The sequence below is a fragment of the Euprymna scolopes genome, chromosome 10 (assembly GCF_053919585.1).
Source record: "Euprymna scolopes isolate OS-2025 chromosome 10, ASM5391958v1, whole genome shotgun sequence".
NCBI classification, from domain to species: domain Eukaryota; kingdom Metazoa; phylum Mollusca; class Cephalopoda; order Sepiida; family Sepiolidae; genus Euprymna; species Euprymna scolopes.
Window position 1 is genome coordinate 136,782,823 of NC_136491.1, and position 17,085 is coordinate 136,799,907.

General features: G+C 35.0%; 1 protein-coding gene across 1 annotated transcript in view; it reads left to right on the plus strand.

The window, feature by feature from the left end:
• The window catches only part of LOC145286295 (DNA-directed RNA polymerase III subunit RPC5-like), an 86,371-nt gene that overhangs the window by 5,869 nt on the left and 63,417 nt on the right, over nt 1-17,085 (plus strand). The window contains exon 2 of the mRNA XM_080135154.1: nt 7,534-7,584. Within this exon, the coding sequence (XP_079991280.1) occupies nt 7,534-7,584 (51 nt within the window). The remainder of the gene's footprint in view (nt 1-7,533; nt 7,585-17,085) is intronic.

Genomic DNA, 17,085 nt, shown 5'->3' on the forward strand with positions numbered 1-17,085 from the left:
GTAATGAAATATGTCCTTCGACTTGATGACGTATTTCATGATTACCTTATTCAATGAAATCCATCCCTTATCATTTCTACCAGACCAGTGAAATTGAGCTGATGGCCCATTGGATGCAGGAATTTACAAATGAAGTCTTGTTCATCCTTATTTATAGCCTCAATGCTAGCCACCAAAACCCATCGAAAATGCAAATGATGAAGTCATTGCATTTGAGAGACTCTAGTGTCTCATTCTGTGATGCTGACATAGCCAGGAAGGAAGAGTCAAAGATTGTTGTGTCGATACTTAATTTCCTTTTATTGTGTATTGGGATGTTGGAACAAAATGACAACTTCTAGTGTCAGGTATGGTATCACCGAGCTGGTAGGCATCAAAATGACCTATCTTCACAGGGCTCTACGGACAAATTTACTTTTAGTTGACCTTTGACAACTAAATATTTTTTGTTTACTTACCAAATAGAAAATTTACAAGTCAAAACTGATGAAAAGTTATTTCACTCTTTTCTGAATAAAGCAATAATTCTAGGTCAAGTTTTGATTTATTTTCAAAGTCTCTGAGATACAGATGAAATTTATGGAAGGAAATTCAGAGATTTCAAGAACAATTACATTCAGTGGTACTCTCACCTGGAAAATATCACTTAGAATAATTCCATCCACTGACAAATGTTTATAAATCTCATCAGTTTCAATATTATGAAACTTGAAACAACAGCCTCAGAAAAACATTACATTTACTTCAACTATTACCTAACAAAGATGTCCCACTCTAACATTTGCTCAATTTGAATTATCAAATCAATAACTTGTTATTCTAAATCTTTTTGTTTTAAAACAGTATTGCTTTGTCCTCACTCTTTTATTGCAGGCAATATTATTTACAATTTTAACTTGTTCCAATCATGTGGCTCGGTGAAAGGAAATGCATGGATTTGGCAATTTCCTCATGTTTTCTATATTTTAATCGCCAGAAATTACCGATTTTACAAAAAGTATGAGCTATTAGTCAAGAATGGCAAAATTTAAGAATTTTTGTTATTTCCACATTATTTTGAACCTAAATACATGAACTATTGGTAGCGATCAAGATTTGAGTATAGTTCCTAAAAAAGCCGCTCTGCAGCATTTCAAGGTCAAAAAATGGACACGCTTGTCCGAAAACATTGATATAATGATATAATTAGGCACTCATATAACACTGATTTGTTGAAATATTGTCAAGTATACAATTTGCTAAGCAGAAAGTTTTTTTTTTGTTTTTTTCCAGATGATTTCGTAAAATGTTTCCGATATGAATTTTTCCTATTTTTTACCATTTGTGGCCAAAAATAGAGTAAAAAAGGCTATTTTAGGTGACAAAAGTTTTCAAGCCCTGATTTAAAACAGTGTTTTCAGATTTTGTGATGCTTTTCAGGCACAATTTGGTCTAAAAAGACAATGAACCCAAGTCAAAACTTAATTACAGGTATTTTATGCTCAGTACAGCGGTATGTGACAAGTGACAAAATGTCCCAGATTTTTGCAATTTTTTCTTATTTTTTTCATTATTACTTGTGAGGTAAAAACATTTTTGCCTTCATGAATTCTCATTCGATGAATAACTATCTCATCATGCAACAAGAAATTATCCAATTTAAAAGTAAATACTTGCCAAGAATTTTTGTCATTTGTGACCTTTTCTGGATTTTCTGAAAAATTATCAAAAATGTCAAAAACAACACTTTTTTTTTGGAAATCCTAAATTAAAAATCAGGCACATACAAAAGTTGCCTATCCATATAAGGAACATCTTCTACGAGTCAGATTTTCAATTTCGGCCTTCAAAAAAATGTTTAGTTTTACGTGGATATTTTTGCCAAAAATTGAGCGCTCCTGTATCTTGGGCTCCTACATATTTCTTTTAATTTTCAGATTTTGCATTGAAATGCACAAATTTAAATTTCCTATTGAATTTTAACTCAGAAAGGTGTATATGTGATATATCATGCCTGTTTAAAATCAACAAATTTTGTTCTGAAGTGTGACCAAGATTTTAAAATGTGTTGTGTGCATATGTGACTGTACCCGAAGACTATTCTTAGTTAAATGTTTTTGGATATTATTTGACAGGAAGTGCATAAGGAAGTCGTTGTAAGTCTCTTCAGCAATAACAAACTGATAAAGAACACCACAAGCAAAGAACAACTTACAAAATTCCAAAATTCTGGCCAGTATAGCTCCACCCTTTGAAAACTCAAACACAACTTGGAATAAAATCGTTATTACATAAATAACTAATATACTACACATGCTTAAATCTGTAATAACAAAATTCAATTGTAAAGTGAGTTCCAAAGAGTTCAAATCCTGTGTTTTTGTTCAACTAAAGGGAATCACACTAGTCTATCACAAATGTCACAATTTTCTTACTTAAATCGAGAAATTTTTTGAAAAATACCAAATTTTCAGGTTTAAATAAGCCAGATTAGTGGTAATGCCAAGTGATATTTTTGATTTTATGAAAGTTTTATCCGATTTTATTCAAAAAATCTAAATTTTATGAGTTTCATCGGATTTTATTTAAAAAAATCTAAATTTTATGAGTTTCATCCGATTTTATTCAAAAAATCTAAATTTTATGAGTTTCATCCGATTTTATTCAAAAAATCTAAATTTTATGAGTTTCATCCGATTTTATTCAAAAAATCTAAATTTTATGAGTTTCATCCGATTTTATTCAAAAAATCTAAATTTTATGAGTTTCATCCGATTTTATTTAAAAAAATCTAAATTTTATGAGTTTCATCCGATTTTATTTAAAAAAATCTAAATTTTATGAGTTTCATCCGATTTTATTTTAAAAAATCTAAATTTTATGAGTTTCATCCGATTTTATTTAAAAAAATCTAAAAGTTGCTACAGGAAAAGCACCAAAGTTATTCTTTTTGTTGTAGGGATGAACAACCACTTAAAAAGTGCCACTGCAGCACATGAATTGTTCAAAACAAGGTCTTTCCTTTAATTTGGTGCCTTTCTAACTACAATTTTTGGATTTCTTACCCTTGAAAACATACTTGGGTGAAATTTAGGTCCAAAAGGATTATTTTTGGCCTCAAAATTGCAAATTTTCTAAAACGTCAGTTCCAAAATAAGGTGTCATAACGCACAGATTTCTTATTTCTGAACCGAAATCAACCCTCTGAAAAAGTGGGCTCCTTTGTTCAAATATAGCTGAAAATGCAGATTTCTCTTAGTTTTTATCTAAATTTTATGAGGTGGTCATAAGAAAAAAAATCTGAGTGGGGGTTGTGGGTCAGGCTGGATGATATGGGCCGGAATGTGCCCAATTTCAGGTTTTAAGAAAATACTTTTATTTCTCATCCTCCCGCCATGCATGACTTCTCATTAGGGCTGTGACGTCACCCACGTCCTTAACATGATAGTCTTCTCTAACATACTCTCTCCTTTTTATAGTTTTTTTTTTCTTTTTTTACCTTGACATCATTTTGCACATGGCTCTGTATTTGCATATAGCTGCCAAACGCGCATCTGCGCACTGTTACAGTATGTAAACATACTATATGATGTCATCTGCCATCCAGGCCCTCTAATGTGGTTTTGTCTAGTATCTGAACGTGTTGGGGCAGTTAATCAGAACCGAACAACATTGTGCCCATTTTTTGTGCCACAAACAATTTGTCTGTTTTATTTGATTTCATTTAAATCAAAATTTTCCATTGTTGGTAGTAATAATAAAATAAATATTTATTGATTTGTAACTACCAGTAAAACTAAAATATATACATCCCTCCCCTACACAAACGTATGTTCACATTTGAGAAAATATCTGCACATTTAACATGTTTTTTTTTATGGCGATAGGGAAAAAATAACTTTATAGTTAAATATTTAGAAATTTCTAAAGAATCGGAATCAGTAATTTAATTGTATCAGATCAGAAATTTAGTAGAGAATCAGTAATTGTATCGGAATTGGAAAAAATATTGAAATCATCCCATCACTACTGAACATTTTAATTATTTCATATTGTAACTTCTTTCTCAGGACAAAGCTTTTCCCAATTGTGAGCTGAAAATAAGCAGCTTCCACTTCAGATAAATGTGGACAGATATTAGTTAATCTCATAATTAATCTGTATGATTAAAAATTTGCAAAAAATTAAACAAAATCATTGCACAATTAAAAATAGATGAAAATCTAAAGAAACATTAAATCATTAATTTGAGTTTAACAACCATTTTACATGCTGGCAGCTGTTGGATGGTTTTAAGAAATTGACTTTGGACTAATTAATCTTTAATTGACCTTTGACAAGTAAATATTTTCGTTTACTAACCATACCCACGTTATTTTTAGAATATGATATTTCCGTGACAAGTATTTACATTATAAAAAGTTTTCTGTATTTTATTTTCAAATAAGTGTAATTCTAAATATGCACTTGGACGTATAAACATTAAAATTTCTTCGGACGTTTTTTTAAGCAGAGTAAAAAGAGTATATTGTTCTATTTTATTATTTAAATAATTCAACTTTGTTCGTTTTATTAAAAAATAAAATAAAAAAAGGTTGAAAAAACATTTCAGTAATGAACTTTGGAAGATTGTTGATAAAAGAAATACCATCACCAAAAGATAAGCGTTTTATTATTTCTAGTCGACACTTGGAAAAATCACTCACAAATGCGACTGTTTCACTTGCAACATAAAGCCCTGCCTTGTAAAATTCTTAACAGCTGCCTGAAGACTTTGCATGTGGCAAATATACATCATCTTATAGTAATGCCAATTCACCCATAGGAATCCATTGCGTTATCTAGGTAAGTGAATTTATTGACTCCTTAAACCTGCAACAATTTCTCTTTGCATGAGTTTGATTTCAACAGGTGCTGCAAATGAAACTAGTTACCTGTGCTACACATAGAACTAGATATATATAAACTAAAATAATATATATATTACTATATATAAACTGCAAATGAAACTAGTTACCCGTGCTACACATAGCACCAGTACGTTAGTGCACCTTTTAATGCATGTGATGATTTTATCCACAAAGCCATCAATCTAGTCTTTCCTTAGGGTTAAGAAAACCAATGCAGAAGCTGAAAACATGACTCAGGACGGAGAAAAAGTCTTGTTCCAGGTTTTGTTTCTCTGTAAACTCAACTCTTCTATCTATTAACCTAAGAACCATTCTTTCAACGTGGCCATATCATTAAAATTTACTCTTTATTATATATTTTCCTATACTATCCAAATTTAATTTTCCTCTGAGGTCATCAGATCTAAGCTTGTTTTTAAGACTCACATTACACATCCATGTCATTCTCACATCGTTTCTCTATCCATGCAACACGTCCTCAACCCTCACTGTCCAGGCTTCATTTTCATAAATCATCACACTAAATATTAGTGATGGGACGATTCCAATACAATTACCAATTCTGTACTAAATTCCTGATTCCAATTCTTTATAAATCTCTAAATATTTAATTATAAAAGTGTTATTTTGTTTCGATTACTGCAAAAACATGCCTTAAATGTGCATATATTTTCTCAAACGTAAAAACACACTTGTGACTGGGTGATCTAGAGATTTTAGTCTTACTGGAAGTTAAAATCAATAAATATTTATTATTACTACAAGCAGTTGAAAATGTTTCTTAAACATAAAATCAAATAAAAAAAGATAAAGGAATCGGTATTGGCATCGGTAAATAGGTTCAAATTTTTCCAATTCCGATATTGATTCTAATACCCCCCCCCCCCAAGACTCTAATTTTTCTGATTCCCAATTAATCGTCCCAACACTACTAAATATACATGCTTGATAGACTTTTTTCCTGAGTGACAATGGTAACATTCTGCTAGTTAATAATGACAAATTCGCTGAACTTACTCCATCTTCTCTCGTAATTGTTGCAATCACACTTGCTCCACTCTGTGCCCCAACAGTATCATTAAGGCAACAAAACGTTTCCGATATGAGTTTTTCCTATTTTTTTATCATTTGTGACCAAAAATAGAGTAAAAAAGGCTATTTTAAGTGACAAAAGTTTTCAAACCCGGATTTAAAACAGTGTTTTCAGATTTATTATTTTGTATTTGTATTATAAAAAAAAGTTTTCGACATTTAAGAAAAAATCGATTGTCTGCCCTTGTTGATTCCATATTTCTGGCAGGTGTCGTTAGTGTCGTTAGCTTTCAAACAAGATGACGTGGAGCAAATCTTTGATAAACTGTGTGATAATATTTGATATTCTTAAATAAAAAAAAAACTACTTGATTGATTTATGTGATTTTTGGAATATGACATCTTCATGCAGTGACAAGTATGTACATTATAAAGATTTTTTTCAGATTTTTCTTGTAAAAAATTTTTTTTCGGCCCATTTATAGACAAGCACCCAAAGTTTTTCTAGCTAATGTGGGGACCCTCGTGACCCCCACATTGGAAAACCCTGAAATAAGATCAGATTTGCTGGTCTGCAAGCTCTCACATAACATTCTGACTCATGTTTTCAACAAAGCTTTCTGTGTTTTTGTTCTCCTTCTCAAGGAGATCACACTAGTCTGTTGCAGATATCACAATTTCTTACTTTAACAGAAACAAATTTTTTGAAAAATACCAAATTTCAGGTTTTAAATACATCAGAATAGAGGTAATGCCAAGAGATATTTTTTGATTTATGAAAGTTTCATCCTATTTTATTTAAAAAATGATAAAGTTGTTTCAGGAAAAGCACCACATATCCTTTTTGTTGCTCTGCTTTGGAGTGCCGAATGACCTCTTAAAATTTGCTGCTGTAGCACATGAATTAGTCAAAACAAGGTCTTTCCTTTCATTTGGCGCCTTTCTAACTATGATTTTTGGCCTCAAAATTGCAAATTTTCTAAAATGTCCAAGTTCCAAAATAGGGTGTCATAATGCACAGATTTCTTAATTCTGAATTGAAACAAATTCTCTGAAAAAGTGGCGTCCTTTATTCAAATATAGCTGAAAATGCAAATTTCTCTTAGTTTTTACCTAAATTTTATGAGGTGTTCATAAGAAAAAAATCTGAGGGTGATTATGTCAGGGCTGGATGATATGGACTGGAATATCCTGTTGAAGTTCTTTCCTGTTTCTTGCTTTTTGTCTCTTTTGCGACTGAACCTACAACGTGTTGGGTCCCAGTTATCTACATATAAAACGTGTGTAAACGTAAACAATGTTACAATACCAAATGAAGCCATATAGTGTCTGGATGCCTAACAAAATTACTGGGGAAAAATTTCCGGTATTCTAATTTGTTGCAATAACCAAAATAAATCACAATAACATAGAAATACGTTCAAATCAATAAGACAAATCAACTATAGATTTTAAACAATTTATAATTGATTTGTCTTGTTGGTTTTAATGTATTTTACATGTATCTTGCATTTTCTTCTTCATTTTTAACTTGATGCTTCATACAGTTTTTTTGTCAAAACTTTCATCTATTTTTTGTATCCTCTAATTATTTTAATTTCCATTTTTCTAGATCGATGTTTACTTATCGAAAAGTTTGGCTGAAAACCTTTATCTTTTGCAGGTGAGTTTTGAAGCTTATCTTACTTTTTGTTGATAATTACCCCCCCCCCTCCCTTTTTTTTGTTTTTACAAAGAAAATGGATTTTTATTTAGGACTAAAAAAAATAGAATAGGTTAAAAACTGTGTTTAACATTTGTCTCTCTATCTGCCTCTCTTTCTGTAGTATTGGGAATCCCAGCTTAAATGCTATCTAGGTAGTTTGGAGAAATAGTAAGTTATGTAAGTATATTTTCGATTCCCATCAGCGAGTTTAGTGGGGTCACAGAAGGTTAGGGTTAATAGGTATCAACCTAGATAGAATGCACCGGAAATTAGGGGTGACACTGAATTGTGGTCGTAGGCTTCTGGTTGATGGACACATGGGAGAGTTGGTTTTGGGCTGCAGAGAATGCAGACAGGGGGATTAGGCTCCCTCCGCGACAACCAGGTTTCGACATATAGGCTTGCCTTTTTATAAAGAATTGAAACTTCAAATTCATCTTGTGTTATCGATGCATCTGCAGCAGTAAGTATCACTCCCCATGAAATGGAGACCAGACGATGTCATCTGCTGGACAAGGCAAGCAGGTATGTATGCATGACATTATTTGCGCATACACGTCGAGACCTTTCAAGGCAAGAACTAAGAGCACACACACACATAAGTAAGAACATATATGTAAGAACACACAGACTTTAAAAGTAAAAGCAAACAGTAAAAGAGAACGATTAGCAAAGTAAATAATTAATAAATAAACAGGATGCAAAAACCATCTTTAACATTTCATGGTTTTCCTCATTCCTCTCCCCCCACCACTCCTTTACTTCTGCCTGGCCCTTTCTTTGTTTTAATATTTGAAAAAAATCCTTCACCTCTCGTTTTTATAATAGACTAACCTGGGTGGCCGGGTGTATGGAGGTGTGTGTTGAACAAAAAAAAAAAAAAGTGGTAGTTGGCAGGCAGGCTCAAACCTGTATTGCGAAAAAGGAAAAGAATGTGAAAAAAAGTGACGTCTTTGCCGTTGCGTCCACTGTAAGTGGCGAAGGTTTAAATTAAGGCTAGTCAATCGAAAAGAGGGGGATGACATTCGAAAATATTGGTGAAAAAAAGTGACCCCTCTTTTGTAGAAAAGTGTCTAGTTTAGGGTGAAGGAATCAATGTTTTTAGCCAATTTTTTTATATTTGTCACCCAAAGGGTCGATCTTCAAAACGATACCAATCTTCTGAAAATCCGTCACCTCTGTCAAAAGTTTTAGGCAAACATACATACATACATTTAAACAGACAGGCGAGATTTATAGATAACAGGGAGTGCTTGGCCTTGCTCTGTTATAAAATACACTTAAATATATTTTAGTTCTTGCAGATTTCGTATTTATTATTACAGAATCAATTCCCTGTTGAATATTTATACATATATCTATAATATAAAGCTGAAGGTCTGTGTGTCTGGTCACGAATAGGCTCCTATATGGTTGACTATTATAGAAAACTGGTTACATCTAATGAAAGAAGATCTATCGAGACACAGGAATGGGTATGTTTGATTTGGCAGAACGGTGGTTCATTAAAATTGTGGGGTCTGTGTTCGTGCTTGGTCCACAAAGTATGGAAATAAAAAATTAAAAAATTAAAAAAAAAACGTTTACAAGTGTTTTTGATATAGATGTACATGAGAATACTTTGATAAGTATGTTTTAACTTAAATAGGGATGGTATAAAATTGTGGGGTCTGTGTTCGCACCTGGCCTCCATAGAATGGAAATAGGCACAAACTTTAATAAAGACTTTTCATATCTGTCTGCATAAGTATAATTTGATAATTATGTTTCAGTTTGAAGAAATATGGTATAATAAAATTATGGAGTGTTCGTTCGCACCTGACCTCCATAGAATGGAAATATGTCACAAAGTTTAACAAGGTTTTTTAATGTAGATCCACAGAATATTGTGATAAGTGTTTCAGTGTGAACAGGTATGGTATAATAAATTATGGGGTTTATCTATTTTATTTTTACTTTAATCAAATTTTGCTTTGGTTTTGATACCCCCGAATTCGAACCTATCTCTTTACAACCCTTCGTTTTCATAACCTATCTTACTTTCATAAATCAGAGTCCATTTTCTGTAGGCTGTTTTTGAACCCAGTCAACAACGGGTACTTTTGCTAGTATGTATATATATATATATATATATATATATATATATATATATATATATATATATATATATAGATTAATGCGTAAGAGGAAGAGAGAGAGAGTTCAATTCCACAAGAGGAGATTTATCTGGATAATGCCAAGTTCAACAGTTATTATTGGAGCTTATACAATACAATAGTATGAAATAAAGTACAAAACTATATATTGGTGGATATAGAATGGATCATTTATTGAATAATGGAATACAAGAAAATTTGGGGGATAGAAGGGACTCTTTATGCCAGGGCATTTCGAAGCCTAATGCTTCTCATCAGAAGAGTAGAGAAGGTGCTAGGTGGCATGTGGAATATACGGCGTCTAGCGTAGGATTTATTAGGGACAAAAAAGATTAAGAGGAATTATAGAATATTGGGGAAAGCTTTATTGAATTCTAAATAAATAAAGGAGAAGCTTGTTATATATAGTATGATATATAAGATCGTATATGGTCTTTAACATAGTGTCGAGTTTAAGGGGTATATGTTTTAGGGTTAAAATTGGGGTTGTATTGTTGGTGCGTGGTAAAATTTTAACGGTTTGTGGTGTGTCTATTATCAACGGAGTGGTATTTTTGACATGTGCAACCTAAACGGCAAACGCTTATAATTTTTTTTGGGGGGGGGTTAATGCAAGGTTGTAATATTGATTAGGTAATATTTGGCAATATTTTTAAGAAACTTAAAAATATTGCCGAATATTACCTAATCAATATTACAACCTTTCATTAACTGCATTAGGCTTCGAAATGCCCTGGCATAAAGTTGCCCTATTAATCCAACTAATTTATGTATTATGCAATTTTTAATTAAATTTAAAAAATTTTATTTACCTCAAATAAGACATATTGCAAAGTACTTCAATGGAATATGCTCTGATGAACATGTTCATGCTCGATGTGTATAGCCATGACAAAACCCGTTTAGCAGAAAATCCCACCTCTCCATTATAAAAGTTCCTAAATACCAGAAAACTTTTTGTTCTAATAGTTTACTTTCTCTCCCTTTTCTCCCGCTTTCTGTGAAATGGTGAAAGAAATACCATTTATTGGAAAGAAACTAGTGCTTCTAAATACAAACATATACAAACCTAAAGTAAAAAAGCATCTAATCCTCTCAAGACATCCAAGTTGTAGTCAGGTGGGAAACAGGCAAACGGAAGAGAGTTCCAGAGGCATGCACTTATATGAAGGAAGCTTTGTTCATGGAATCTACGTTTTGATTTAGGCACAGATAAAGAGTGGGGAAAATTATTGACAGTGGTTTCAGCTAGACGGGTGTTTATTATGAAAGATTGGCGAGGGAGGACCAGAAATTTGAGCTCAGACGAGCACTGCCCATAGAAATAACGATAAAACAAAGACAGGCTTGCAATGTCTCTTCTGTGGGAGAGAGGTTGCAGGGAAGAGAAAAGGGCATCCCCCACTAAACCACAAAGTCTATTTTGTACTCTGTCAAGACAGGATAGGCTGTTTTTAGCAGCTTCTGCCCAGATGTGGCAGCAGTACTCCATCCTTGGATGTACTTGGCTTTTATATAGATAGAGAATTGCATCAGTAGTGAGATATCTTCTGGAGTGGTAGAAGGATCCCACCATTTTTCCAGCAACCTTGGCAACAGACGATGTACATGTTTCATTTCAGATCAGAAGTAACGGTCAAACCCAGAAACTTATCAAAACCTGGAGCTTCCCCAAGACAAGAGCCATCCATTTCAATTGATGCCAGATGGGGATCAGAGCATTGATGATGTAAAGATAGGAGCTTGGTTTTAGGTGCATTAAAAGTAACCAGCCACCTCTTCCCCCACTGTACCACGTGCTCAAGATCAGAAGAAAGAGAATCAGAGAACTTTGTCATTTACGGCCTTTGATGGTTGTGTCATCAGCATAGATGTTAACGAATGATTTAAGTATGTATTTTGGGAGATCATTGATGGAGGTCAAGAAGAGAGTTGGCCTAGGATGGACCCCCTGAAGGACTCCAGCATTAATATTGAGGGCCTCTGATTTTTGCCCATCAACCACTACTCTTATGAGCCTATCAGAGAGAAATGATTTAATAATTGAGAAAACATTTCCAGTTATACCGTAGCTGGAAATCTTGTCATTTTGATGACTATTAATTTTACATGACCAGGAATCTTGAGCCTTTTATTTGAATAGACTGTTATTTTTTTCCTGAACTCATTTTCCGCCAAATCGCACCAAAATATAATTGTTTATTGTCCATGGAAACTTTTAAAAACACAGACATTGTATTGTTTTTCAAAATGGTATAATATTGAGTTTATCCAAATATTATACGCATGTGCGTTGAATTCGAAAGATGAATTTATCTGCTATAAATAGTTAACACGTATAATATCCGGTCAAAAAAATCACTCCACCCCTCCACCAAATATGGTTATCCATGGTACTAGAACTGCTGTGATGCTCGTGGCAAGATAAGTGTTATCCTAATTCATCCTCGTCCTAAAAAATACTTTGTTATTTCTTCTCTTTTAAATTTCTTATTTCATTTTGTAATTTGTAATTATGTGTATTTTAATAATTGCATTATTTTTGCTTCATTCTTAGTTTTAAATCCTCCCCCAGCAAAACACCAACCACGTTCTCTCCCAGCTTAAATAAATGATTAATTCCACGCTCTGAACTAAGCTAGAGATAAGAACTGGGCTAGAGATTAAAATACCATTAGGCAGGATAAATTTTCTGAAATTAGCACAAACGTGGATTTATTTTTTCTACCGTAGAAGTTAGAAGAACTTTATTTAAGTAATATACTTAATGTCTACAATTACCATATGCTCGCTTGTATTAATAAAGAGGTCTTGTTGATATCTGTACCAAACCACTGGACATAGTTTATAATTAACTGTTACTATAATTGTAACCGAAATCTACAGTGATCTTAGCTGTGTCACTAGGACCATTTTCTGTATAGATGCAATGTTTTGTCCCTGACCTTAATGACTGCCTATAAATACGAATTCCGAATCACCATGTAATAATTGTTTCTCTTTACCTCCAACGACTGCCTTTGTCTAACGTGCATGCTAAATAGGGAAAAAGAAGAAAATTTTTTTTTTCTGTTTCCCAAGCTAAAACATTACTTGAAACTCTAAATCTTAATGACACTCTACTGTATTCTGTAAATAACCCCGTTCCTTGAAAGCTAACAATCTGCTCCCCCCCCTCTCTAGCTGCCACTAAAACTACATTACACATGCCTTAGTAGTGGAATCCTTAGCCTCCAGCTCCTAACCTTCACATGCTAACTGCCTAACAGTCATTACTAAACATCTATACATTTCTACCTCTAAGACATGCATTAGAGTTCATTCTTATCCAGTTTGGTACTTACCAGCCAAAGTATGTACTTAGATGCAAAGCGATCTTCATTACATAACAATGTCTCTTCCTAGATCGTTTTGCAACGATTAATACAAAACCAAATCGGATACTCCTTGTTATGCAAAACGCTCAATGACTTTTAAATGAAAGCTGAAATTATCTTCCTTCAATAGTAGAATAGTAGAAACACACTAACACCTACAACTTCTATCTATTCGCATCTACTGAAAACGTGGCCAAATATCTAGTTACTTAATTATACATACGGAATACGCCACGACTTTAAATTCACCTCCAGTTATACCCGTACTGTACTGCACCTACATCTTAACCCTCCTGTAATCTAAAATATACAGTGACTGGGCAAAATTGTTAGCTCAATTTCTAATACATACTCACACTGTAATGTTATCCTGTACCTAAGCTAACATATAAATTAAAAAAATGTAAAAATCTAAAGGTAAAAGTCTTAATCCACACTAACGCCTTTCTAACAAGCCTGCTCACATAGTTGCTTCCACTGCATGAGTTTTTTTTTTTTCTCCTTAGTAACAATGAAATAGCAATGTCCATAAATCACTTTGAGGAGTGTAACTATTCATTAGATATATAACCTCTACAAACTAACCCTGTAACTAACCACGCGGGGTCGCAGAAATACCTGGATTCGGACCCAGGCACGGAGCAAACCCTCTCAGGGCTGATGGACCCAGTAGATCTTCCCAGATCATCCGTCTAGGAGAAGGAAAACTCTGAAACTAAACCTAAGGGGAGGGAGGCCTCTCCAGTCTTGGATGACAACCTTCCTAGAGCTGGTGACTCAAACAAATTACAAACTAAACCTAAACTGCTTAAGGAGTAGATAGGCTCTGTCTATCGCCCGGCTTCTATACTTCTTCTTTGCCTATTAGTCAGGTGCAGAGATGCTATCACAGTGATTCAACAAAACACTCAGTGGTAGATCTTGTTTTTTGTCTAGGGCAATGATCGCCGTTTTCCACACTCCCGACACATCCCACCCCTCAAAACTGGGCACTTGCGAGTGCTTGAGTACCACATATGCATGTGCAATTAGATTGGGTTGACCTTCTTCTGATGGGTTGAGGGTACCAGATTGACAGTTTCTGGCTGCTGTTTCTGACTGGTAGTACAGATGCCCTAACTCTTTAGTAGCGCTTAGAGCGGCTGCTCCATCAACAGTTGTATAATATCAGGATGTTTGTAGTGCCATATCGCGCATGGAAAGAGACCCTGCACTCATCCCCGATGGGTTTTCCTGAGGCCACAGTCCTAGTTGAAGAAAGGTTAGCTGATGGTCTACTTGTGTTGCATGTCTGATACCATGCATAACCTCTTGTTCAGCTCCCCCTTACCCAACTGAAACTTTTTAAAAATATGATGACAGTACAATAAAAAAATAAGCTTAGGCTTAGGGACAAGCAAATCCAACTTACCTCCTCCCTTGAGGCTTGCATTCACGAACATCCGTGGGCTTAGAACTAATTTAGCTGATGTTGAAGCATTTCACCTAACAAATACCCCGGATATCTTAGCACTAAGTGAGACTAACCTACACTCTTCCATCCCCTCTAACTACTTTAACATGCCTGGCTATCTCCCACTCTGCCGTAAGGACTCTGACAGACATATGCATGGACTTGGAGTCTACAGTCGTAACACCCTCCCCTTAACTAGAGAAACAAACCTAGAATTGGACGATCAAGCCTTTATGTGCATTAGACTAAACCTACATAGCATTAGCTACTTTTATTTTCTCTACCACTCTCTCTCGACCCAGGCCCTGTCGGTGGGGCATTAGAATACACCGACTGCCCCCCTGCAGAAGGTAAAAGTCCCTCAATGGGGGTCCTGGATATGACCATAAACTATATCCAGTGGTGAGGCCCCAGCTTGTGGGCTTTGGGGAGTGTGGAGCCACCCTTTAATTACCATTGCTCCCAGGTCCACTCTGACGGAGTGGTAGTACCTGTTAGGGTTCCAACTATGGGTTAAATAGAAACCAACGTGAAAACAACAAATATATTCTATTAAAAAAAATTTTCTTCAAAATCTTTGGATTCGGCATTAAATAATCCGGAAAGGGTTGATATGCCGTAAAACAAAAACAACCAACCCTCGACCGAGGACTGCACCATAATAAACAAAGTCTCTGACAGCATAGACACAGCACTCTCTCTCGACACTAGCGCACAAATACATGTATTTGGTGACTTCAGTGTCCACCACAAAAACTGGCTTGGATTCTCTACTTACGCAGATGCAGCGGGCAGCACAACACATAGCTTCGCTATATCTCACTCCTTATCACAAATGTTTATGTTTCCAACCAGTTTCCCTAACCAGCAAGAATAACACGCATAACTTCTAGATCTGTTTCTGACTACAGTTCCCGAGGATTGTACAACAAATGCTGACAGCCCACTCGGGAACGCTGATCATGCAGTGATAATGGTAGAAATCGCCCTAAATTCTAGACCCAAAACTGAAGAATCAGTGCTCAAAACAACGAGATATTATAAAAAGGCTGACTGGGAAGCCATCAGAGATCTTATCAGGGATGCCCCATGGAGAAATATTTTTTCTCTTCCTGCTGAACAGTGCGCAAATGAGACCACTGAATGGTTCAAAACGGCAATTGAAGCACATGTTCCCATGCGGAAATTTTATAGCAAGCCCCACTCTCCCCAATGGTTTACTTCTACTTGCGCAACTGCCATTGCTCTAAGCCAGCATGCATATCGCAGATTTAACCGACATGAGTCTAGTTCAAACAGACAGAAGTATATAGAAGCTAGAAGTAACATTAAGAAAGAAATAGCGACAGCTAAGAGAGAATTTACTGAAACCACTAAAAAACGCATTGAAGCACAAAAATTTGGAACTCGTGACTTCTGGAAAATCTACAACAGTGGAGTAAATAATGGGCAATCAACAATTCCCCCACTAACCAACAATCACGAGGTTGTTTGCTCAGCAACCGACAATGGTTAATATGCTAGCCAGCCGGTTTGCTTCAAACTCCACACTGGAGCCTTCCAACCACCCCCTGCCTGACTTTCCTTTGCGGACAGACGCCATGCTAGATGATCTAAAAATCACCCCTGCTCAGGTGCATGCTATCATAAAAAACCTTGACACTTCAAAAGCATGTGGACCCGATCTCATCCCAGCTGTGCTAATAAAAAAGTACTCAACCGAAATAGCTCAAGTTCTCTCCAAACTCTACAACAAATGCCTTAATGAATCTTGCTTTCCGGGCTGTTGGAAAACTGCTTCCGTGGTACCAAGAATTCTGGCGAAAGAACTGATCCATCAAATTATCGCTCCATTAGCCTCCTCCCACTTTTTGCCAAAATATTTGAGACCATAATTAACCATGCTCTAGTTCATCACATTACAGATGCTAAATTTTTGACTGACAAACAATATGGATTTAGACAAGCCCGTTCCATAGCAGACATCCTCACTGTAATCTCTGAGCGTATATACATATACACTGGATAAAGCGGGGGAAGGCAGAGCGGTAGCTCTAGATATATCTAAGGCTTTTGAAAGTGTATGGAAAATTAGATCATGCAGTTCACTGGTAAAATACTTAACATAATTAAATCCTTCTTAGATAAGAGAAAAATCCAGGTTGTCCTCAACGGTCGTACATCTAAACAATATGATATAAATGTGGGAGTGCTTCAGGGGTCTATCCTTGGACTTCTATTGTTCCTAATATTCATTAATGACCTCCCCAATAAAATTGTCTCTGAGATGAGTATATATGCTAATGACACCACACTATAACAGGCACGACAGGAAAACAAATGAACACATATCTAAAGAAATGGCAAAAACACTAGAGGATGACCTCCAATCTGTAGTGGAATGGGGACAAAAATGGATGGTCACATTCAATGCTGCCAAGACTAAACTGGTTTCCTTCAATAATTACAAGAA